Source organism: Nerophis lumbriciformis, linkage group LG33 (genome assembly GCF_033978685.3).
Source record: "Nerophis lumbriciformis linkage group LG33, RoL_Nlum_v2.1, whole genome shotgun sequence".
NCBI lineage: Eukaryota > Metazoa > Chordata > Actinopteri > Syngnathiformes > Syngnathidae > Nerophis > Nerophis lumbriciformis.
The window spans coordinates 19,251,739-19,279,322 of NC_084580.2; the positions used below are offsets into that span (position 1 = coordinate 19,251,739).

At 39.1% G+C, this 27,584-nt stretch overlaps 1 protein-coding gene across 1 annotated transcript in view; it reads left to right on the forward strand.

The window, feature by feature from the left end:
• The window catches only part of LOC133575896 (phosphatidylinositol 4,5-bisphosphate 3-kinase catalytic subunit alpha isoform), a 119,091-nt gene that overhangs the window by 71,032 nt on the left and 20,475 nt on the right, over positions 1-27,584 (forward strand). Inside the window, exons 13-14 of the mRNA XM_061928802.1 lie at positions 12,976-13,079; positions 17,280-17,451. Of these exons, the coding sequence (XP_061784786.1) occupies positions 12,976-13,079; positions 17,280-17,451 (276 nt within the window). The remainder of the gene's footprint in view (positions 1-12,975; positions 13,080-17,279; positions 17,452-27,584) is intronic.

A 27,584-nucleotide genomic window follows, 5' to 3' on the forward strand; every position in this document is an offset into this window, starting at 1 on the left:
GATGGGTAAAATTTTGAAAAAAACTTCGAAAAATAAAATAAGCCACTGGGAACTGATTTTTAATGGTTTTAACCCTTCTGAAATTGTGATAATGTTCCCCTTTAAAAACGTTGAGAAAAGTGAACATCACATACACAAAGATTAAGTAGCCCCATTTGTCCATACTACATCCAGTTCTAGTGCTCACACTTCTGATTTTCCTTAAGCCACTTTTTCAGTTTTGTGGAGAAAAGTTTAATGTCCGACTGTGACTTTAACTCCATTGGTGAAGAGTTGTGAGGCTGACTGCAGCTCGAGTCTGCACACCTTCACTAGATAGATAGATAGATAGTACTGTATTGATTCCTTCAGAAGAGGTCCATCAGGAAATGTAAAACTACTGTATCTTTGAATTTTTTTACACATCACATCAGGGGCTAATCCATTAAAACACTTAAAAATAGCTTTTAAAAATGAGAAATGTATACAATTATTTAAAAGTCATCATGTTATATTTTTGGGTAATATGATGATAATTATATGAAATGGTTAGGGCTGCAATGATTAATTGATTAAATTGATTATTCAGTTACAAAAATGTTTTGATTTAGACTTAGACTTAGACTTCCTTTTTATTGTCATTCAAATTTGAACTTTACAGCACAGATAAGAACGAAATTTCGTTACATAAGCTCATGGTAGTGCAGGATAAAAAAACAATAAGGTGCATATATAAATAAATACATATATATAAATAATATATAAATATATATATATATATATATATATAAAATAAATAAATATATATAAATAAATTTGTTTAATTTATAGTCTGTTGCTTCGATTAATTATCTAATGAGTGTAACTAATAAACATTTATAAAATTCGGACTGCATTGAGTGCCCGTAAGTTAAAATATGTTAAAAAGTTAAAGTACCAATGATTGTCACACACACACTAGGTGTGGCGAAATTATTCTCTGCATTTGACCCATCACCCTTGATCACCCCCTGGGAGGTGAGGGGAGCAGTGGGCAGCAGCGGTGGCTGCGCCCGGGAATCATTTTGGTGATTTAACCCCCAATTCCGACATAGTTTCCGCAGTAGAGCGCACATGTGAGCGGTGGTGTGTGAACGCTGTGATCTGTTTGGCGGCCAAGAGTTTAAAAAAAAAAAAGAAAATTAATGCACACGTTCGAAGTGCAATTTCAGTTTTGATGATGTGAATTTATATAAAAAGAAGTTACAGCAAGCAGAAAAATTGTTTATTACAATTATTTTTCCTCAAATTTGCATTGAGGCTATAAAGTGAGTTTTATCTTATTACTCGATCAATCGAACAAACAACTCAATCGATTTTTCAATTACTAAAAAAATCGATACAGGGGAACCTCAATTTTACAAACTTAATTGGTTGTTAATTGTTTAAAGGGTTCTTAAATGGAAAAGTTTGTATAGTGAAGCAACTTTCTCCAAAAGAAACAATGTAAATATGAATAATGGTTTCCAGCCTCAACAAAAGTCCATATTTTTGTTAAGGTTTGTACAATTTGAAGGCTATACAGTGCTGTATATCAAACATACCGTATTTTTCGGAGTATAAGTCGCTCCGGAGTATAAGTCGCACCGGCCGAAAATGCATAATAAAGAAGGAAAAAAACATATATAAGTCGCATTTTTGGGGGAAATGTATTTGATAAAAGCCAACACCAAGAATAGACTTTTGAAAGGCAATTTAAAATAAATAAAGAATAGTGAACAACAGGCTGAATAAGTGTACGTTATATGAGGCATAAATAACCAACTGGTATGTTAACGTAACATATTATGGTAAGAGTCATTCAAATAACTATAACATATAGAACATGCTATACGTTTACCAAACAATCTGTCACTCCTAATCGCTAAATCCCATGAAATCTTACACGTCTAGTCTCTTACGTGAATGAGCTAAATAATATTATTTGATATTTTACGGTAATGTGTTAATCATTTCACACATAAGTCGCTCCTGAGTATAAGTCGCACCCCCGGCCAAACTATGAAAAAAACTGCGACTTACAGTCCGAAAAATATGGTACATAACAAGGAGGTGATGGAGGAGAGGGATGGGTAGGAAGAGGGAAAGGGGGAGACGGTGTGAGTGAGTGAGGAAAAGGGGAGGGGGAATGAAAGTGCATTAGTGTGTGCGCTGGACAGACATGCTGAAATGAGGAAGTTTTCTCCTCCTGTGGAAAAAAAGCTCTATCTTCACAATTGGAGACTTGCTGCAGTGGGAGGCTGGCTTCCTCAATCTCTTCAATGCAAGCAGGCACAAAATGACTGCCAGCGGGACACACAATGAATGAAAGAAGCCTTCGACACAGGCACATGGTTCGCACACTGAGGCACTTTTGGCTTGGCACAAAAGTTCGTAAACCAAAAAGTTCACCAATAGCAGGATTCGTAAACCCGGGTTCCACTGTGCTGTATATCTCTGGATTTTTTCCAGTAATATTTATTTTTGATTGAACACACTGAACTTGGCACCTACATTGTGACTAGTAGATAACAAGACCACATCTATTTTCAACAACAAAAGTTGGATCTTGCTATCAGTGCTTCTTAGCGATTTAAACACATATTGGAAAAAAGAAAAGTGCTTTGTTAAATATGTACACTCATCTAGGAAGGATACACATTCAGCACTCTGAATAGCTGCATCAAGCTGCAACAATAGTTAGAGGCCCTCTTTTTCTTGTTATTCTTGTAGCTGACATTGGGATTTGCAACATTTGGTCACACAATTCCTTTTTTATTTACTTTCGATTAAGGTCTCAGCATCCACATTCAAGCACTCTTTCATCATTCTCCTGTCACCCAAAACTTTTTGTTTTGCCCCAAAGTCAGTACAACCCTGAGTGAACCGTCATTTGCACATTTCTGTGTTGTAAATGAATGTGTCATGACTGCATACTTGCCAACCAGTGTTGGGTTAGTTACTGAAAACCAGTAACTAGTTACATTTACTAGTTACTTTATTTCAAAAGTAACTCAGTTACTAACTCAGTTACTTACACCAAAAAGTAATGCGTTACTGTGAAAAGTAACTATTTAGTTACTTCTTCTCCTTTTTTTGTTTAAAGTTCCCATTAATGCCCTTTTAGCCTTCATTTCAGTACTGTTATTGCACTGGAGAATAATACAATCTGTTGATCGACTTGACATGCATTTGCATCACTGAACTCTGCTAAGCAATGTGCTCTACATACAACACACAAAGACAAAGATATATTTCAAAGGGCCAATTTATTTCAGGCCAGAACAAATTGACAAAACTATTTTAAATAGCTGCAACATAACATACATAAGTAACAAACAGCATAATAACAACATAGCTGTATACCTGGCTTCACCTAAGGAAGGCACACGTGACATACACAAAGCCTAACCAGGCAGATTTGAATTGTTGTTTTGGGCAGTAGACGGGATCTTTGATCCAAGACACAACTTACATTTAACTAAAATGTTATTTTCTTTGTGCTCGACAAAAGAAAAGAAGTGAGAATATCTCATACTTGCCAACCCTCTCGAATTTCAGTGCCTCTCCCCGGGACAACCATTCTCCCATATTTCTCCCGATTTCCTGCCGGACTTAAGGCACGCCCCCTCCAGGTCCGTGTGGACCTGAGTGAGGACAGCCTGTCGTCACGTCCGCTTGGCCAACCAAAAAGTAACCACAGAACGCTATAACGATAGTGTTCTGTGGTTACTTTTTGGTTGGCCAACGGTTTACGTTGTATTGCGCACCCCCTCCCCCTCCCCTCCCTTCCCACACCCAGACACACACAGAGCGCAGATGAAGATTCAGAAGCACGTCACTGCTTCGCTGCAATAAAACACACTCAGATCTTCCGTTTCTAGCCGATACTACATCAAAAATAACGTAAAATAACGCAGTAGCGCATCATGTAGTAACGGTAACTGAGTTACTGAATATAAAAAATAACGCGTTAGATTACTAGTTACCGCCGAAACTAGCGGCGTTACAGTAACGCGTTACTTTGTTAGTCCCAACACTGTTGCCAACCCTCCCGAATTTTCCGGGAGACTCCCGAATTTCAGTGCCACTCCCGAAAATATCCCGGGACAACCATTCTCCCGAATTTCTCCCGATTTCCAGCCGGACTTAAGGCACGCCCCCTCCAGGTCCGTACGGACCTGAGTGAGGACAGCCTGTCGTCAGGTCCGCTTGGCCAACCAAAAAGTAACCACAGAACACTATGTTCTGTGGTTACTTTTTGGTTGGCCAACGGTTTACGTTGTATTGCGCACCCTGACGGCAAGTGTGGGAGTCTTTTTTTATTTTAAATTTTTTTAATTTTTATAAAACTTTATTTATACATTTCATCATTTACAAAACAGTTGAAAATAATAATCAAAGTAAATACAAAAACAGTACAAAGCATTGCCAGGGGGTTGTAAATTCAAAGTAACTAAAATAGAATACAAAAAAAAAATATATATATATATAATAAACAAAGTGCAAAGCCATAGGCTCACTCAATTTCAGTAAATCACTTAAATCTGGAACACAGCATCATCGTTTTCACAGTTTTTTGGTTGTTAGAGGTAGAAAGTGTTTTAATGTAGAGTTCTAAATATTTTTTAAAGGCACAAAAAACTGGTCGGGTATTGAGAAACGTACATTTCTGAATATAAAACTTAGCCAATAGTATAATGAGGTTGCAAAGGTAAAATTCCTTTTCAAATTTTTTTTCATACAGTGTAAATCCAAATAGCACATCTTTAATGCAAGTGTGGGAGTCGGTTCTGAAGTATGAAGTAAAGAGACGTAACTTCGTCACCTCGTCTGGTTATTGACTCCAACCTAGAATATTACACTGCCCATACCTACGCTCCTTCAAAGGCTGTGCTACTGGCTGCAAAGCATTGCACTTTCAAATACAACAATGAGTAGAGGGGAGTGTTATGTGAGTATATGTGTAAATAAATGAACACTGAAATTCAAGTATTTATTTTATTTATATATATATATATTTAGAGCTAGAATTCACTGAAAGTCAAGTATTTATTTTACTTATATATATATATATATATATATATATATATATATATATATATATATATATATATATACATATATAAGAAATACTTAAATGTCAGTGAATTCTAGCTATAAATATACTCCTCCCCCCTTAACCCCAATCTCCCGAATTTGGAGGTCTCAAGATTGGCAAGTATGCATGACTGTTTAAAATATACATTTGAAATAAAACGTAAAAAATATCGATGTTATCATAGTAGTATCGACTAGATTACGCTCTTGTACTTGGTGTCATTACAGTGGATGTCAGTGTGATTGTCAGTGTCGACCTTCCACGCATCCAGGACTTACACTGGTCCGGGGTCAGAAAACGGGCAGGTCGCATCACTGCAGACCCCTCACATCCTGGTCCCAAACTGTTCAAACTCCTCCCCTACGACAGGCGTTACAAATCAAAGTACGCTCTTATAACAGATTCAGCAACTGTTAAGAGCATCAACACCAGTTTAGCAGGAACTAAAATACTCAAACAGTGAGGCAAAGAACCTCCTTGAACATTTTGAAAGTGTTGGAACATACCGTATTTTTCGGACTATAAGTCGCAGTTTTTTTCATAGTTTGGCCGGGGGGTGCGACTTATACTCAGGAGCGACTTATGTGTGGAATATTTTAACACATTACCGTAAAATATCAAATATTATTTATCTCATTGACGTAAGAGACAAGACGTATAAGATTTCATGGGATTTAGCGATTATGAGTGACAGATTGTTTGGTAAACGTATAGCATGTTCTATATGTTATAGTTATTTGAATTACTCTTACCATAATATGTTACGTTAACATACTCAGTTGGTTATTTATGCCTCATATAACGTACACTTATTCAGCCTGTTGTTCACTATTTTTTATTTATTTTAAATTGCCTTTCAAATGTCTATTCTTGGTGTTGGCTTTTATCAAATACATTTCCCCAAAAAGTGTGACTTATACTCCAGTGCGACTTATGTTTTTTTCCTTCTTTATTATGCATTTTCGGCCGGTGCGACTTATACTCCGGAGCAACTTATACTCCGAAAAATACGGTACTGTATATTAGGTGGTCCATTCACATTTAAAGGGGTCCCATTTTGCAAAACCAACTTTGGGATTTGTTTTTGTTTATTTGAGTTGCACAAATGTCCCGAAAATGAGAAATCAAACCATGGAGCCATGGCCGAGATATTTATAAAACAATCTTGCCTTTTTCCGTTCATGCTCCAAACGAGCCAAATTGGAATTTGACACTTTAGGTGTCCACAAGTATTTTGCCTTAATTACCTCAACAGATATCTTCATGGTAGAGGTTTACCCGAAGAGCTTTGTGCGAGTTTGCCATTTTATTCAGTTGTAGTCCATAGGTTCCTTCATTTTCTCTATCCTCTTGTTGTTGTGCAGACTGGCCCGTATATGCTCATGCATGCTAAATCTGCTGCTGTTGCCATTTCTAATACAAAGTAGCGTGTAGTTCTCACTTACGTCGGTCAGTAGACTCCATATACAAAACGCAAAACCAGTGAAGTTGGCACGTTGTGTAATTTGTAAATAAAAACAGAATACAATGATTTGCAAATTCCTTTCAACTTATATTCAATTGAATACACTGCAAGGACAAGATATTTAATGTTCGAACTATTATTGCTTACGTGCAGTGATTTCTCCAGATTCTCTGAATACTACGGACCGTAGATGATGAAATCCCTAAATTCCTTGCAATAGCTCGTAGAGAAATGTTCTTAAACTGTTCGACAATTTGCTCACGCGTTTGTTGACAAAGTGGTGACTCTCGCCCCATCCTTGTTTGTGAATGACTGAGCATTTCATGGAATCTACTTTTATACCCAATCATGGCACCCACCTGTTCTCAATTAGCCCGTTCACCTGTGGGAGATGTTCCAAATAAGTGTTTGATGAGCATTCCTCAACTTTATCAGTATTTATTGCCACTTGTGCCAGCTTTTTTGAAACATGTTGTGGGCATCAAATTTCAAAAGAGCTAAAATTTGCAAAAAATAAAGTTTTCCTGTTCGAATGTTAAGTATCTTGTCTTTGCAGTCTATTCAATTGAATATAGATTGAAAAGGACTTTCAAATCATTGTATTTTGTTTCTATTTACGATTTACACAACGTGCCAACTTCACTGGTTTTGGGGTTTGTTGAAGCGCTACGACTTTTGGCACGGTAATAAGACTGCCCACAAAACAGTGCATTTGAAGAGACGGTCAGAAAGCAGCTTAAAGTTAAAGTTAAAAAGTTAAAGTACCAATGATTGTCACACACACACTAGGTGTGGCGAAATTATTCTCTGCATTTGACCCATCACCCTTGATCACCCCCTGGGAGGTGAGGGGAGCAGTGGGCAGCAGCGGTGGCTGCGCCCGGGAATCATTTTGGTGATTTAACCCCCAATTATCCAACCCTTGATGCTGAGTGCCAAGCAGGGAGGTAATGGGTCCCATTTTTATAGTCTTTGGTATGACTCGGCCGGGGTTTGAACTCCCAACCTACCGATCTCAGGACGGACACTCTAACCACTAGGCCACTGAGTAGGGGGTGTAAAGCCAAATCCATGCAAAAAATGTTTACCAAAGAACTACCATTACATGTTATGTAGGCCAAAAGGAAATGTTTTAATCAATCATTGTTTATTTATATAGCCCTAAATCACAAGTGTCTCAAAGGGCTGCACAAGCCACAACGACATCCTCGGTACAGAGCCCACATAAGGGCAAGGAAAAACTCACCCCAGTGGGACGTCAATGTGAATGATTATGAGAAACCTTGGAGAGGACCGCATATGTGGGTAACCCCCCTATAGGGGAGATCGAATGCAATGGATTTCGAGTGGGTCTGACATAATATTGTGAGAGTCCAGTCCATAGTGGATCCAACATAATAGTAAGAGTCCAGTCCATAGTGGGGCCAGCAGGACACCATCCCGAGCGGAGACGGGTCAGCAGCGCAGAGATGTTCCCAACCGATTTTAAATATAGAGAAAAAAAATCATAATATAACCCCTTACAATGTTCGGTTTTCTGCATCATTTTTCTTTGAAAGTCCTCTCATTCACTTCCCTAACGTATTCTGCAATCACCGTCAACAACTGTCTGTGATCATTATTATATCCTAATATTGTTCTATTATATTTTTCATTTACATTGGTCACCATTTGGTGATGGTTGCTGTGCACCAGTGTTTTTCAACCTTCTTTGAGCCAAGGCACATTTCTTTCATTAAAAAAAATACGGAGGCACACCACCGGCAGAAAAGGTTAAAAAATGAAACTCCACCAGGTTGTCGTGCCTTATTTTGAGTGCGTTGTTGTTTCCTGTGTGTAGTGCTTTAGTTTCTGTCTTGCGCTGTTAATTTGGTGACACTTCCTTTGAGTGCTATTGCTTGCACCTGCTTTGTTTTTGCAATCAAGACTTATTTCAGTTGTGCGTAAGCTATCCTTCTTTGCGGGGACATTGTTGATTGTCATGTCGTTTACGGATGTACTTTGTGGACGCCGTCGCCCTGCTCCACACGCTGTAAGTTTTTGCTGTCGTCCAGCATTCTGTTTTTGTTTACTTTGTAGCCAGTTCAGTTTTACTTTTGTTTTGCATAGCCATGCTTCAGTGCCTTTTCCTAGCGGGACTTGCCTTTTGTTAATTTTTGGTTTAAGCGTTACATTGCTTAAGGTTGTCCATCGTATCCGATGACGACAATCCATCTCTATGTTTTGTGAGTCCTCATGTGGCTGAATAGTCCTAATCCGTGATCCACATGATCTGCCGCAAACAGAGCAGGTGAAGGCACCGACTGGGGGTGCAGGTGTGGCAATGGCTTCATGCCTTCTTTGACGCTTCCTGGCTCGTTGACCACTTCGGTCCTCCTCAAGCTTATGAACTCCTTGTTGGAGGAGCTGCCGCCAGGTGGAACGTTGGGCTGCAGTGTCCTCCAGCTGGGTCGGGTTCAGGCCGCATTTCTTCATGACAGTCTTCATTTGATCTTTATAACGCTTTTTTGGGCCTCCTGCCAAGCGGTGACCAAGATGAAGCTGACCATAGAGCACCTTGCGTGGTAAGCGTTCTTCTGGCATCCTGATAACGTGGCCTAGCCAGCAAAGTTGGTGCTGGGTGACTGTAGCCTCCACACTGGTGCAGTTGGTCTTGCAGAGTATTTCAGTGGGGGGCACTCTGTCCTTCCAGGATATCCCCAGGATGCATTGTAAGCACCTGATGTGGAAGGCCTCCAGCATCCTGAGGTGGCGGCTGTACAGGGTCCACGTTTCACAGCTGTAGAGGAGGGTCAAGCGGATCAAGACTACTTCAGTTGTGCGTAAGCTATCCTTCTTTGCGGGGACATTGTTGATTGTCACGTCGTTTACGGACGTACTTTGTGGACGCCGTCGCCCTGCTCCACACGCTGTAAGTTTTTGCTGTCGTCCAGCATTCTGTTTTTGTTTACTTTGTAGGCAGTTCAGTTTTACTTTTGTTTTGCATAGCCATGCTTCAGTGCCTTTTGTTAATTTTTGGTTTAAGCGTTACATACCCCAAAAGGGACAAGCGGTAGAAAATGGATGGATGGATGGATACCTTTTTACATGCCAAAAAAGGTTGAAAAACACTGCACTAGACAACGGCACATTATTATAATTATTGATTTGCAAAAAAATATTTGGCCCTGCGATAAGGTGGCGACTTGTCCAGGGTGTACCCCACCCTCTGCCCGAATGCAGGCTCCAGCACCCCCCCGCTACCCCAAAAAGGGACAAGCGGTAGAAAAGGGACAGATTTTTTTGGACCAATTAGGTGAAGTTGCATAATTTACCACGACACACCAGACAATATCTCACGGCACACTAGTTGAAAAACACTGCTGTCGACAGTCAACGTTCATTAATTACACCAGGGGTGCTCATTACGTCGATCGCGAGCTACCGGTCGATCTCGGAGGGTGTGTCAGTCGATCACCAGCCAGCCATTAAAAAAATAGTCCTAAAAATGAGCGATCATAAATCTTCACTATGACGTCACTTTCGTCACTTGATTGACATTCACGGCACCCGAGGGTCTTCTGAGATGACGCTGGCTGCTGCCAGCTCATTAAAATGACCGACTGGAAGGCGAGAAACACTTTATTTCAACAGACTCTGGCGCCGTACCTGTCGTCAAAACTCCAAAGACCGACTGCACAGTTGCACAATAAAAGCGCTACTTCATCCTGCCTGCGCTACCAAAATAAGAGTCTCAGAAAGCTGGCGTGCACAAGCTAGCAAGCTACGGAGTTTGCCGACAATGTATTTCTTGTAAAGCGTATACAAAGGAGTACGGAAGCTGGACAAATAAGATGCCAAAAACCAACCACTTTCATGTGGTATTGGACAGAAAGGAGGACTTTTTTTCTCCTCCATTCGAAAATGCGGACCTTATCAGCACCACTGTCTGATTCCAATCAATGCAAGTCATCAGAATCAGGTAGTACACCAACTTATATTCTTGTCTTCATGAAAGAAAGGAATCTATATGTGTTAAACATGCTTGTATTATCTCTAAACACTTTTAACTTATTAACTATATGTGTTAAACATGCTTGTATTATCTTTAAACACCTTTAACTTATTACCAATATTAACTAAAAGTGTTAAACATGCTTGTATTATCTTTAAACACCTTTAACTTGTTAACAATATTAACTATGTGTTAAACATTCTTGTATTATCATTAAACACCTTTAATTTATTAACAATATTAACTATATGTGTTAAACATGCTTGCATTATCACTAAACATCTTTAACTTGTTAACAATATTAACTATATGTGTTAAACATGTTTGCATTATCTTTAAACACCTTTAACTTAACAATATTAACTATATGTGTTAAACATGCTTGTATTATCATTAATCACCTTTAACTTGTTAACAATATTAACTATATATATTAAACTTGTATTTTCATTAAACACCTTTAATTTATTAACAATATTAACTATATGTGTTAAACATGCTTGTATTATCATTAAACACCTTTAACTTGTTAACAAAAACATATGTTTCATAAATAAGTAAATATAAATTATGTATATGAATGAGGTAGATCCCCACGACTTGGTCAATTGAAAAGTAGCTCGCCTGCAGAAAAAGTGTGAGCACCCCTGAATTACACTTTTCCAATCTAATGAGGTTTCTTTCTTTCTTTCTTTCTTTAGTTTATTTCGAACATGAACACACTTACATCATAATACATCACACAATTTGATATCATTTCATTTTACATCATGCCCGAAAAGGAGTAGGAAGAAGCAAAGCTTACCGTATTTAATCCTACCCCTTTCTCACTTCAAGCGTTTACAAATATATAGAATCATTTACTGACCTTTTATATAATAAAATAACATCTATGAATTAGTATACAACAGTTTTGTAATATGTAATTAATTAATTAATTCAGTCATTATTAACATACTGAGATACTTTCAACCTTATTTTCAATAAGGTTGAAAGTATTTCTCATAATTCTTCTTTTTTGTACTCTGCAAGCACTATTATTTTGAACAACCTCTTAAACTGGATCATATCAGTACAATTTTTAACTTCTTTACTTAATCCATTCCATAATTTAATTCCACATACTGATATGCTAAAAGTTCTAAGTGTTGTACGTGCATATAAATGTTTTAAATTATTTTTTCCTCTAAGGTTATATTTCTCCTCTTTAGTTGAGAAGAATTGTTGTACATTCTTTGGTAGCAGGTTATAGTTTGCTTTGTACATCATTTTAGCTGTTTGCAATTTTACCAAATCACCAAACTTTAATATTTCTGACTTAATAAATAAAGGGTTTGTGTGTTCTCTATATCCAACATTATGTATTATTCTAACTGATCTTTTTTGTAACACGGTTAGCGAATGTAGCGCACATTTGTAGTTATTTCCCCATATTTCTGCACAATAACTCAGATATGGTAACACTAGCGAGCAGTAGAGAATATGCAGTGATTTTTGGCCCAGGACATATTTTGCTTTATTCATTATTGAAATGTTTTTTGCCACCTTATGTTGTATGTTTTGTATATGAGATTTCTAGTTCATTTGATCATCTATTAATACTCCCAAAAATCTAGTTTCTTTTACTCTTTCTATGTCTACTTCGTCTATTTGTATTTGTGTATGATGCTCTTTTCTACTATTACCAAATAGCATTATTTTAGTTTTACTGAGATTCAAAGATAGTCTGTTTTTGTCAAACCATCTTTTTAATTTGTTCATTTCTTCTGTTATTATTTGTATTATCTTCTGTGTGCTCTCTCCTGAACAGAAAGCAGTTGTGTCGTCTGCAAATAAAACCAACTTTAAGTCCTTCGTAACCTTACAAATGTCGTTTATATAAAGATTGAACAATCTTGGTCCCAGTATTGACCCCTGGGGTACACCACAGGATATATCTAGCCGTGTTGACATATTTTCACCCATATTTACATATTGCTTCCTGTTGGTTAAATAACTTCTTACCCAATTCAATACCAAACCTCTGATGCCATATCGTTCTAATTTTCGTATTAAAATATCATGATTAATTGTGTCAAATGCTTTTGTTAAGTCCATGAATACTGCGGCCGCACAGTTTTAACACAGAATTGCACCAACAAAGATTCTGCATCCACCAATACACTATTTCAGGTATTCATTTGACAATGTGTTTATTATTGTTGTGTACAAATTTGTCGAACTGCACGTTGATCATGTGTACACTTGTACACCGTCTCATTTAGCTTGATAACAGTTGAGCATTGCTATCTTTTTAGGCATCATTGTAGCTCTATCATCTTAGCTCTTATAGTGGAACTCGACAAAGCTGTGTTATTCTTAATCTTGTGGCCGATGAGTGTATTAATCATGTGACATTTTCTCCATTGTCTCTGAAAGGTTCTGAAGTATGAGCAGTACCTTGATAATCCACTCGCCCGCTTCCTGCTGAAAAAAGCATTAACCAATCAAAGGATAGGACATTTCTTCTTCTGGCATTTAAAGTGAGTCCGTTTTTACTCATGAAAATATCAATTGATGGGTTGATGTGGGTGACACATTGAAAAGTTTAAAAAAACATGTTCAGTAATATGTTAGTTCAGGGCTCTGCAGCTCAAATTGTGTAGTCTAACTCCTTATTATGTTTGTTATATGGAGTACCGTGAAAGCAGGGGGGTTCTTGTAAAAGCACTGCAGAGGGACAGGTGGTGGGAGGTAGAGACCGCAGAGTGCGGAGCTGAGGTGACTATCTGAGCAGAGAGCACAAGTTAGCAGTGTATTAGTTCACAGCTGTCGTGTAGAGTGAAGAGGTTTAACACCTCGCTGAGCATTTGCTTCTATTCCACTGCACCTCCTGACCACAACGTGGAAGCTTGCAGTGTTGGCCAAGCAACTTGGAAAATGTCGTAAGCTCAGCTACAAAATGATCTAAAATTAGATGTAGCTTCACTACACTACACCAGAGAAATGTAGCTATGCTGTAGTAGACGTAGAAGTGCTGCTCCGTCTATCCATAGCGTTTCTATTTGTATGGATCGTTCATTCCTCACTCCAAGCAACGTTTGTAAGTATTACAATGTAATTAAAACAATTTATATTTACTAAACCGTCCCATGTGTGATGTCTGTAGGAGTGTTTTCATTAGAGATGTCCGATAATGGCTTTTTTGCCGATATTGTCCATCTCTTAATTACCGATTCCGATATCAACCGATACCGATATATACAGTCGTGGAACTAACACGTTATTATGCCTAATTTTGTTGGGATGCCCCAATGTAACAAGGTTTTCCAAAATAAATCAACTCAAGTTATGGAAAAAAATGCCAACATGGCACTGCCATATTTGTTATTAAAGTCACAAAGTGCATTATTTTTTTTTAACATGCCTCAAAACAGCAGCTTCGAATTTGGGACATGCTCTCCCTGAGAGAGCATGAGGAGGTTGAGGTGGGCGGGGTTGGGGGGGAGGGGTTAGGAGGTAGCGGGGGCTGTATATTGTAGCGTCCCGGAAGAGTTAGTGCTGCAAGGGGTTCTGGGTATTTGTTCTGTTGTGTTTATGTTGTGTTACGGTGCGGATGTTCTCATACCATACTATCTGCGTGCCGGCCCAGTAACATGTTGTATGCGGCCTCTGCTCATACACGTAAGTGACTGCAAGGCATACTTGGTCAACAGCCATACAGGTCACACTGAGGGTGGCCGTATGAACAACTTTAACACTGTTACAAATATGCGCCACACTGTGAACCCACACCAAACAAGAATGACAAACACATTTCGGGAGAACATCCGCACCGTAACACAACATAAACACAACAGAACAAATACCCAGAATCCCACGAATCCCTAACTCTTCCGGGCTACATTATACACCCCCGCTACCACCAAACCCCCCCCAACCCTGCCCACCTCAACAGACGCACTGAGGGGGGAGGGGTTGATATGTGGGGGGGCAGGGTTGGGAGGGCGGCTTTAGCCCGGAAGAGTTAGGGATGCATGGGATTCTGGGTATTTGTTCTGTTGTGTTTATGTTGTGTTACGGTGCGGATGTTCTCCCGAAATGTGTTTGTCATTCTTGTTTGGTGTGGGTTCACAGTGTGGCGCATATTTGTAACAGTGTTAAAGTTGTTCATACGGCCACCCTCAGTGTGACCTGAATGGCTGTTGACCAAGTATGACTTGCATTCACTTGTGTGTGTGAAAAGCCGTAGATATTATGTGATTGGGCCGGCACGCAAAGGTTTATTGGCGCTCAGTACTTCTCCCTACGTCCGTGTACCACTCCATACAGCGGCGTTTTAGTTATAAATTTTACTTTTTGAAACCGATAATTTCCGATGTTACGTTTTAAAGCATTTATCGGCCGATAATATCGGCAGTCCGATATTATCTCTAATATTTACTAAACCGTCCCATGTGTGATGTCCGTAGGAGTGTTTTCATGCATGTTTGTAAGCGAGCGTCGTTAGCATTAGCTAATAAGCTAACACGTTTACTAGTGTCCGTGCTAGTATTATTAACTTACAGTGGCATTCTTTTTGTATTTTTTCTGTTTCACAAATTCCTCAGTAAATTCACCAAAACGTCGCCATGGAGTTATTGAGTCTGTTTAGCTGATTGGCGAACTAGCTTCCGGAGCTAGTGGGTCCATGACGATGACATCTGTTTTGTTTGCTCATCTGTTTTACTACCCTGTTACAGGCACCGTTTGAAAACAATTAAGGTGTGTAAATGAATATTTACAGAATCTTTCTGTGTAAATAACTCATTTTGCATTGTGTATATCTGCGGCTTATAGTTTAGTGCGGCTAGTATATGGAGAAAAGAAATTTTAGTGGTTGTTGCTTATATACCGGGGTGCTCTATAGTCCGGAAAATGCGGCCGTTAAACTAGGACAGGGGTCGGCAACCTTTACCAGTCAAAGAGCCATTTTGACCAGTTTCACAAATTATAGAAAACAATGGGAGCCACAAAAATCTTTTGAAATTTAAAATGAAATAACACTGCATACAAAGTTTTTTTTTTTGCTTTGTGCTATGTATAAAGCAAGGGTCTCAGACGCGCGGCCCACAGCTTAATATGAAAATTGAATGTTAGTGCGGCCCGCGGGTTTTATATGAATGGCGCTTGACAGCGTCATACTTGTCAACCCTCCCGATTTTTCTGGCAGACTACGAATTTCAAGGCAAATGTTCTCTCGAACGGGGCTTCACGGTGGCAGAGGGGTTAGTGCATCTGCCTCACAATACGAAGGTCCTGAGTAGTCTTGGGTTCAATCCCGGGCTCGGGATCTTTCTGTGTGGAGTTTGCATGTCCTCCCCGTGACTGCGTGGGTTCCCTCCGGGTACTCCGGCTTCCTCCCACTTCCAAAGACATGCACCTGGGGATAAGTTGATTGGCAACACTAAATTGGCCCTAGTGTGTGGATGTGAGTGTGAATGTTGTCTGTCTATCTGTGTTGGCCCTGCGAAGAGGTGGCGACTTGTCCAGGGTGTACCCCGCCTTCCGCCCGATTGTAGCTGAGATAGGCTCCAGCGCCCCCCGCGACCCCAAAGGGAATAAGCGGTAGAAAATGGATGGATGGATGTTCTCTCGAACGTGCAGCATTTAGCGCCCACTACAACCAGCATGCCGGTCCAGCTACATGTTGTATGGGGCTTCTGCTTGCTCACGTTTGTGACAGCAACGCATACTTGTTCAACAACCACACAAGCTACACTGACGGTGGCGGTATAAAAAACTTTAACACTCTTACTAATAATGCGCCACACTGTGAACCCACACCAAACAAGAATGACAAACACATTTCGGGAGAACATCTGCACCGTAACACAACATAAACACAACAGAACAAATACCCAGAATCCCATGCAGCCCTAACTCTTCCGGGCTACATTATACACCCCCGCTACCAAACCCCGCCCACCTCAACCGACGCACAGAGGGGGGGTTGACGTGTGAGGGAGCAGGGTTGGGGTGGGGACAGGGTTTGGTGGTAGCAGGGGTGTATAATGTAGCCCGGAAGAGTCAGGGTTGCATGGGATTCTGGGTATTTGTTCTGTTGTGTTTATGTTGTGTTAAGGTGCAGATGTTCTCCCGAAATGTGTTTGTCATTCTTGTTTGGTTTTGGTTCAAAGTGTGGCGCATTATTAGTAAGAGTGTTAAAGTTGTTTTATATGGCCGCCGTCAGTGTAACCTGTGTGGCTGTTGACCAAGTATGCCTTGCTGTCATTGACGTGTGCAAGCAGAAGATGCATATAACAAGGGGCTGGGCTGGCACGCTGTTAATACAGATTGTAGAGGGCGCTAAGTGTTGTACCATCATGGCACGCCCTTATTATTATTGTAAAGGTGAAAATCGGAGAGGAACTGAAATCCGGATGTCTCACGGGAAAATCGGGAGGGTCGGCAAGTATGCAGCTGAGCCGCATCAGAGTGATCAAAGAGCCGCAAGCGGCTCCGGAGCCGCGGGTTGCCGATCCCTGAACTAGGAGCACCGCTACAGCCCAATACTGAAAGTATGTTTGATTAATGAAAATAAAAGAAAATCGCCACATATTGATCGCCACTCTGTGAGAAACTTTAAATAGGCATTTGGATTTAAGTATAAATGCATGTTGTGACACGTGCGACTAATATTGTGGTGCAACACGTCATCTGGTAGTGCGCTGTAACCACTTTGTTCTCCTCAATGTGTTTAGGTCAGAGATGCACAACAAGACAGTTAGCCAAAGGTTCGGCCTCCTGCTGGAGTCATACTGCCGGGCCTGCGGCATGTATCTGAAGCACCTGAGCCGGCAGGTGGAAGCCATGGAAAAACTCATCAATCTCACTGACCTCCTGAAACAGGAAAAGAAGGATGAGGCGCAGAAGGTAATCTGACTGCCGACAGCTGCTAATGCTGCTCGGCTAAACCACTGAATTTAATCTTGTCAACATCTGGCCCTGTGGTCACTAAGTCATTATAGTGTAGACGGGATACAGTTGAGAAAAACTGCTGTTTTCTTGGAGTGTTCCATGGTTGTTATGTTCTATAGTTTAGAATATAAATATAGAACTGTTTGTATGCATAGTGTGGCAAATGGCACCTCAACTATCGTGTTAGATAGGCTCCATTTTACACAAGACAAGTGGTTCAAAATAAATTCATCGGAGTATATGCACATCTGCAACATGTAAATATATCCAATAGGAGAGCTGTAATACATAAATTGCCTTTACAAATGTCATACCGCTTCTGTCACTGAGAAATTGGGATGCACTACGTAATGGCGATTCGATTTGCGATTTTTATATTCTATACATAAAAGTGCATTAGTGCGAAAATAACGAATTAAGAAAGAGACTGTCAGTCAATAATATCTTTGTCTCAAGGTGCCACACATTACAACAATATGCAGTCATTTACTTATTTATATTTAGCTTTATGCACACAAATTCAAAGCTTTTGTCTACAAACCCCGTTTCCATATGAGTTGGGAAATTGTGTTAGATGTAAATATAAACGGAATACAATGATTTGCAAATTATTTTCAACCCATATTCAGTTGAATATGCTACAAAGACAACATATTTACATTTTTTTTTTTGCAAATAATCATTAACTTTAGAATTTTATGCCAGCAACACATGACAAAGAAGTTGGGAAAGGTGGCAATAAATACTGATAAAGTTGAGGAATGCTCGTCAAACACTTATTTGGAACATCCCACGGGTGAGCAGGCAATTTGGGAACGGGTGGGTGCCATGATTGGGTATAAAAGTAGATTCCATGAAATGCTCAGTCATTCACAAACAAGGATGGGGCGAGGGTCACCACTTTGTCAACAAATGCGTGAGCAAATTGTTGAACAGTTTAAGAAAAACCTTTCTCAACTAGCTATTGCAAGGAATTTAGGGATTTCACCATCTACGGTCCGTAATATCATCAAAGGGTTCAGAGAATCTGGAGAAATCACTGCACGTAAGCAGCTAAGCCCGTGACCTTCGATCCCTCAGGCTGTACTGCATCAACAAGCGACATCAGTGTGTAAAGGATATCACCACATGGGTTCAGGAACACTTCAGAAACCCACTGACAGTAACTACAGTTGGTCGCTCCATCTGTAAGTGCAAGTTAAAACTCTCCTATGCAAGGCGAAAACCGTTTATCAACAACACCCAGAAACGCCGTCGGCTTCGCTGGGCCTGAGCTCATCTAAGACTGATACAAAGTGGAAAAGTGTTCTGTGGTCTGACGAGTCCACGTTTCAAATTGTTTTTGGAAACTGTGGACGTCGTGTCCTCCGGACCAAAGAGGAAAAGAACCATCCGGATTGTTATAGGCGCAAAGTTGAAAAGCCAGCATCTGTGATGGTATGGGGGTGTATTAGTGCCCAAGACATGGGTAACTTACACATCTGTGAAGGCGCCATTAATGCTGAAAGGTACATACAGGTTTTGGAGCAACATATGTTGCCATCCAAGCAACGTTATAATGGACGCCCCTGCTTATTTCAGCAAGACAATGCCAAGCCACGTGTTACATCAACGTGGCTTCATAGTAAAAGAGTGCGGGTACTAGACTAGCCTGCCTGTAGTCCAGACCTGTCTCCCATTGAAAATGTGTGGCGCATTATGAAGCCTAAAATACCACAACGGAGACCCCCGGACTGTTGAACAACTTAAGCTGTACATCAAGCAAGAATGGGAAAGATTTCCACCTGAGAAGCTTACAAAATGTGTCTCCTCAGTTCCCAAACGTTTACTGAGTGTTGTTAAAAGGAAAGGCCATGTAACACAGTGGTGAACATGCCCTTTCCCAACTACTTTGGCACGTGTTGCAGCCATGAAATTCTAAGTTAATTATTATTTGCAAAAAAATAAATAAAGTTTATGAGTTTGAACATCAAATATCTTGTCTTTGTAGTGCATTCAATTGAATATGGGTTGAAAAGGATTGGCAAATCATTGTATTCCGTTTATATTTACATCCAACACAATTTCCCAACTCATATGGAAATGGGGTTTGTAAATAAATAAACATAACAAGTCTCATTTTTGTAAGCAAAAATGTAACTTAAATAAATATTGAACATCTTAATAGGGCTTTTTTTTCCCAGTTGCAAAAACAAGGTCAGACATTTTCATTTTGTATATCGCCATCACAGGATCATTACATTTTTTGCTCGTTTGTCCGTGTTAATGGGCTCATATTGCTCATCTGATTTGAAGGTGAACTATTACCACAACGGGACATTTAGTTTTGTAATCATATTTTTTTCTCCTCCTAATTTTTGTTATTTTGCGGAGCTTCTCACTTGCGTGTCGCTAGGCTCCCTGTCTGTGCGTGCGGTCTCGCTGAGTCGCTCTCCGCCCACCCAGACACAAATTGTGAATGACTGAAAAGAGGGCTCACTGCGCGCTGTTCATTCTGTTGTTAAATAAACGTGCTCAGGTGCTGAGAGCGATCCACAGAGTAAGACTTATTTCTCCCTTTTTGAAATGAGATTCTAATACACGCGAGGCTCAACAATTCTGAGTGGCGAACATGTCTGTCACTCAAATGCCGGCGACGGCTGAGAACAAAAAATTAAAACCTTAGCCTCTGGCGGTTATTTATCGCACTAATTAAAAACTCTAAGTCGATTTGATGTCGATTAATCGTGCAACCCTACTGTCCAATAACAATATGTTTGTCATTGAGAAATGTTTCTAATATTTAATTTAACATAATATACCAATAAAATACTGTAAAAAAATAAACTAAACAATTACAAAGAATAACATGATAGTCAAAATATCCGAAACACTTACTATACAAGTAAATATATAAAGTAAATCATGGCTCCATAGCATTACAGTGCATGACATTATTTGTATTACGCAGCTTTTGTATTGGATCCTATTAGATTGTTCCTAATGATGTGGCTGGTGAGTGTTATGTCATGCTTGTTATCCAGCTAAACTGTGAAATCCCTGTGATTATGAGTTAGGAGTAGGGTTGTATCGATACCAATATTTTGGTACCGGTACCAAAATGTATTTCGATACTTTTTGATACTTTTCTAAATAAAGGGAACCACAAAAAAATTGTATTATTGGCTTTATTATAACAAAAATTATTAGGGTACATTAAACATATGTTTCTTATTGCAATCGAATAACACTTTTTGTCCTTAAATAAAATAGTGAACAAACTAGACAACCTTTCTTTTATTAGTAAGTAAGCAAACAAAGGCTCCTAATTTGTCTGCTGACGTATGCAGTAGGGATGTCCCGATCCAGGTTTTTGCACTTCCGATCCGATGCCGATATTGTTTTTGCATTTCCGATCCGATACCGATACTGACCGATACCGATACTGACCGATACTGGCCTATCCGAGCATGTAATAAAGTTTAAAGTTATTTAGCCTACTTAGTTGTCAGAATCATGTTGAAAAGGGTTTTAGTACTCTTGATAACAACTAGCCAGCTGAATTAGGGGAGTTTGAATAATACACAATGGTTGGTAACAAGAAACTGACCTGTTTATTCAAGGATAAACACAAAATAGACAAAATTATACATGACAAACAGAAATGGCATCATTGAACTAGGGCTGGGCGATATGGCCTTTTTTTAAATATTGCGATATTTTAAGGCCATATTGCGATACACGATATATATCTCGATATTTTGCCTTGGCCTTGAATGAACACTTGATGCATATAATCACAGCAGTATGATGATTCTATGTGTTTTGATTGATTGATTGAGACTTTTATTAGTAGATTGCACAGTGAAGTACATATTCCGTACAATTGACCACTAAATGGTAACACCCAAATAAGTTTTTCAACTTGTTTAAGTCGGGGTCCACTTAAATTGATTCATGATACAGATATATACTATCAGATATATACTATCATCATAATACAGTCATCACACAAGATAATCACATTGAATTATTTACATTATTTATAATCCAGGGTGTGGAGGGGGGCGCCGGATGTAAGTGTCAAAAAGACAGCCAAAAGAGTTTGATATGAGAATAAATCTAAAGTTAAAATATAGGGTAGAAATGCACCCATTTGCAGGAAATGTAGTCTTGATTTTCCAAATATTCTTTCAAGACTTGCATGTCTACATTAAAACATTCTTCTTCATACTGCATTAATATATGCTACTTTTAAACTTTCATGCAGAGAAGGAAATCACAACTAAAAAAATCACTAATTTTTTCATACGGTGTTGATGTGGAAATTTTTGCCTCTGCATTTTGATGGTGTGGACGTGTGGCACCGAATGGAGATAAGCGTCTCGACAGACGTTACAATATTTGAACAATGATGACGAAAACTGTTTTCTCTGTCGTGTCCGTGTGTCGAAAATTGTTTTGCGCTTATTTTTTTATTTGATTTTGTGCGTGGCATAGATTTGCTATGCGCAGAGGACGCTTAAACAGTGCGCAATTGCACAGGCGAGCACCTTAGAGGGAGCGTTGCTCGCACGGCTGCGCTAGCATCACAGCTAACGTTAGCCATCCTGCTACCTCTCTGCTCGGGGAGGACGTATACGTATGTGACGTATGACGTGACAGTATGTGACGTATGACGTGACAGTATGTGACGTGTGTCGTGACAGTATGTGACGTGTGTAAGAAGGTGCACTTGCTGTCTGTGAGAGGGAGACACAGGAAAGAGTGAGAAGAGCCTGTCGTGTAATGCCAGCAGCTAAAAGCAAGTGCGTGAGAATCCACAGACCTGTGGATGTGTTGAAGGTGTGCTGGAAAATGCGGAACTGAAATTACAGAGCAGCAGAAAAGTGGAATGTATTATTTAAATCGGTGCGTTGGAAAACACGGACCGGAGTTTTTTTTAAAACTGGATCTGGATGGGCATTTTCCCATGCCTTGCCGATACGCAATTTTTGGCAAATATCGGCAGCGATCCGATCCAAATATCGGATCGGGACATCCCTAGTATGCAGTAACATATTGTGTCATTCCCCATTCAAAATGATAAAGAACAAGCTGTAAAAATGTATTATTTAATCTACTTGCCCATTTACTGTTAATATCTGGTTATTTTCCGTTTCAACATGTTCTATCTACACTTCTGTTAAAATGTAAAAAGCACGTATTCTTCTTGTTTGGATACTTTACATTAGTTTTGGATGATACCACAAATTTAGGTATCGAGCCGATACCAATTAGTTACAGGATCATACATTGGTCATGATTTAAGTTCTCGTGTATCCAGGGACATATTTCCTGAGTTTATGAATATACTGTATAATGAATTAAAAAAAATTAAAGAAAGATTTTGTGACGATAAAAATTATCGATGTACCGTATTTTTCGGAGTATAAGTCACTCCGGAGTATAAGTATAAGCCGAAAATGCATAATAAAGAAGGAAAAAACATATATAAGTCGCACTGGAGTATAAGTCGCATTTTTTGGGGACATTTATTTGATAAAAGCCAACACCAAGAATAAACATTTGAAAGGCAATTTAAAATAAATAAAGAATAGTGAACAACAGGCTGAATAAGTGTACGTTATATGAGGCATAAATAACCAACTGGTATGTTAACGTAACATATTATGGTAAGAGTCATTCAAATAACTATAACATATAGAACATGCTATACGTTTACCAAACAATCTGTCACTCCTAATCGCTAAATCCCATGAAATCTTATACGTCTAGTCCAGGGGTCGGCAACCTTTACCAGTCAAAGAGCCATTTTGACCAGTTTCACAAATAAAAGAAAACAATGGGAGCCACAAAAATCTTTTGAAATTTAACATGAAATAACACTGCATACAAAGGTTTTTTTTGCTTTATGTTATGTATAAAGCAAGGGTCTCAGACACCCGGTCCACACCTTAATATGAAAAATTGGATGTTAGTGCGGCTCGCGGGTTTTATATGAATGACGCTTGACAGCGTCATTCTTGTCAACCCTCCCGATTTTTCCGGTAGACTACGAATTTCAGGGCAACTATTCTCTCGAACGTGCCGTGAAGGTACAGCATTTGACGCCCACTACAACCGACGTGCCAGCCCAGCCACGCGTTGTATGGGGCTTTTGCTTGCTCACTTAATTGACAGCAAGGCATACTTGGTCAACAACCACACAGGTTACACTGACGGTGGAGGTATAAAAAAATGTAACACTCTTACTAATAATGCGCCACACTGTGAACCCACACCAAACACGAATGACAAACACATGTCGGGAGAACATCTGCACCGTAACACAACATAAACACAACAGAACAAATACCCAGAATCCCATGCAGTCCTAACTCTTCCGGGCTACATTATACACCCCCGCTACCAAACCCCGCCCACCTCAACCGACGCAGGGGGGGGGGGGGGTATGCAGGTATGCAGCTGAGCCGCATCAGAGTGATCAAAGAGCCGCATGCGGCTCCGGAGCCGTGGGTTGCCGACCCCTGGTCTAGTCTCTTACGTGAATGAGCTAAATAATATTATTTGATATTTTACGGTAATGTGTTAATCATTTCACACATAAGTTGCTCCTGAGTATAAGTCGCACCCCCGGCCAAACTATGAAAAAAAACTGCGACTTATAGTCCGAAAAATACGGTAATCATTGTAGTATCGACTAGATACGCTCTTGTACTTGGTATCATTACAGTGGATATCGGGTGTAGATCCACCCATGGCATTTGTTTGCATTGTGACGCCGGTGAGCTATTGTATCTTCCGACGGCAGGGGTGCTCACACTTTTTCTGCAGGCGAGCTACTTTTCAATTGATCAAGTCGTGGGGATCTACCTCATTCATATATATAATTTATATTTACTTATTTATGAAATATATGTTTTTGTTAACAAGTTAAAGGTGTTTAATGATAATGCAAGTATGTTTAACACATATAGTTAATATTGTTAAAAAATTAAAGGTGTTTAATGATAATACAAGAATGTTTAATACATATAGTTAATATTGTTAACAAGTTAAAGGTGTTTAAAGATAATACAAGCATGTTTAACACATATAGTTATTATTGTTAACAAGTTAAAGGTGCTTAATGATAATACAAGCATGTTTAACACTTATAGTTAATATTGTTAACAAGTTAACGGTGTTTAAAGATAATACAAGCATGTTTAACACATATAGTTAATATTGTTAACAAGTTAAAGGTGTTTAATGATAATACAAGCATGTTTAACACATATAGTTATTATTGTTAACAAGTTAAAGGTGTTTAATGATAATACAAGCATGTTTAACACATATAGTTAATATTGTTAACAAGTTAAAGGTGTTTAAAGATAATACAAGCATGTTTAACACATCTAGTTATTATTGTTAACTAGTTAAAGGTGTTTAATGATAATACAAGCATGTTTAACACTTATAGTTAATATTGTTAACAAGTTAAAGGTGTTTAAAGATAATACAAGCATGTTTAACACATATAGTTAATATTGTTAACAAGTTAAAGGTGTTTAATGATAATACAAGCATGTTTAACACATATAGTTAATATTGTTAACAAGTTAAAGGTGTTTAAAGATAATACAAGCATGTTTAACACATATAGATTCCTTTCTTTCATGAAGACAAGAATATAAGTTGGTGTATTACCTGATTCTGATGACTTGCATTGATTGGAATCAGACAGTGGTGCTGATAACGTCCGCATTTTCGAATGGAGGAGAAAAAAAGCCCTCTTTTCTGTCCAATACCACATGAAAGTGGTTGGTTTTTGGCATCTTATTTGTCCAGCTTCCGTACTCCTTTGTATACACTTTACAAGAAATACATTGTCGGCAAACTCCGTAGCTTGCTAGCTTGTGCACGCCAGCTTTCTGAGACTCTTATTTTGTTAGCGCAACTGTGCAGTCGGTCTTTGGAGTTTTGACGACAGGTACGGCGCCAGAGTCTGTTGAAATAAAGTGTTTCTCGCCTTCCTGTCGGTAATTTTAATGAGCTGGCAGCAGCCAGCGTCATCTCAGAAGACCCTCGGGTGCCGTGAATGTCAATCAAGTGACGTCATAGTGAAGATTTATGATCGCTCATTTTTAGGACTATTTTTTTAATGCCTGGCTGGTGATCGACTGACACACCTTCCGAGATCGACCGGTAGCTCGCGATCGACGTAATGAGCACCCCTGTCCTACGGTGTGTAGTGAAGCATGTTTAGCTATTCCTCGTCCTGCAGGGATGATACTTGTGAACAACTCACTGTATTTGTCGCCATGGAGACGAGGATTAGTGATTTAGAAGAAGTTAAAACACTGCCGATTGCGGATGGACATTAGCCGCTAACTAGCTAGCCATGTTTTTAAAGTTAAAGTACCAATGATTGTCACACACACTCTAGGTGTGGCGAAATTATTCTCTGCATTTGACCCATCACCCTTGATCACCCCCTGGGAGGTGAGGGGAGCAGTGGGCAGCAGCGGTGGCCGCGCCCGGGAATCATTAAAGCACCTCACCTCTTCCTGAGGGCGTTTCAGTGTTATAGCTTCACCTTTATCGTAAGTTTTTAGGCCAAAATGCGTCCATTCTCCCTTTTCTGTCTACACACAGTCTGTTTGTAAGTACTCCGTGATTGTGCGCTGCCGAACATGCTCCTCTGCTCGTAAAACCTGCAATGTCACGATGCGCCGACATGCCTGTAAAAAAAAAAAGTATAGTACCGTTTTTTATTCATTAGTACCGCGATACTATACTTGTACTGGTATATCGTACAACCATAGTTAGGACTAACAAATAACTGATATGAAACAGAAATAGGTTTTGATTTAAAAGATGTGAGTGCATCAGTACATGGGTCCCTGGATCAGTCAAAATGTAAAATAAACCAGCCGAATACAAAGTTATTAATGGGTTGAATGTATCTGCTACACTGCTGGAAGCCATGTGTGCTCAGTGTCTCAGTGAAATGTAAACAAGCATAAGAAGAAGGAAAGACAAAATGCGACACAAGTTTGGAAGAAACTTAGATTAAAAAAAAAAAAAAGAACTTGACATCACTGTTTCAACATGCAGAGGCTGTAGCACGACTAATCATCACAAACTTGGTGTGAAAACATGGAGAGACTGGCGATGAGAAGGCTAGTATAGGGCAACGACACGGATATTCAAGGCTTTTATCAAGCAAAAACTAACCATAGCATTAGCTTGAGACAAGGTTATAATGTTATTACTTGAAACTGTAGTCTTGGAGAGAATGAGGGACATCATAAGTACTTTGGTGCCTCCGGACAAGATACCAAGTCGAAAGCATTTTACCAACAAATGTATGGCAATAGTGAAAATTAAATAATTTACTTATTATTACAAGAGGCGCTTTCAAAGGGCTTCAGGTGTAATGTAATGAATACAATGGTTCTCTTTATCATGTCAAAAAAGCAATACAAATAATTGTTTGCTAATCTCTTATAAAGTTTATTTATTTGAATATAAACAGTGCAACATTTATACAATTGACCTATGATTATTTAAAATGTAAAATGAAAGTCTATTTTTAAACAAGGTACTGTACAGTACAGGCCAAAAGTTTGGACACACCTTCTTATTCAATGCGTTTTCTTTATTTTCATGACTATTTACATTGTAGATAGAGATGTCCGATAATGTTTTTTTTGCCGATATCCGATATTCCGATATTGTCCAACTCTTAATTACCGATTCCGATATCAACCGATACCGATGCCGATATATACAGTCGTGGAATTAACACATTATTATGCCTAATTTTGTTGTGATGCCCCGCTGGATGCATTAAACAATGTAACAAGGTTTTCCCAAAATAAATCAACTCAAGTGATGGAAAAAAATGCCAACATGGCACTTCCATATTTATTATTGAAGTCACAAAGTGCATTATTTTTTTTAACATGCCTCAAAACAATACGTTTTCATAACATGGTCACTACTGCCTAGTTTCTCTTGTTATATTCTTATTTTACTGTTATATTTTTATTCTCATTGTTGCTTGTTATTTTTTATCTTATTGTAACATGTTTCTATTCTGTTTCCATTTATACCAC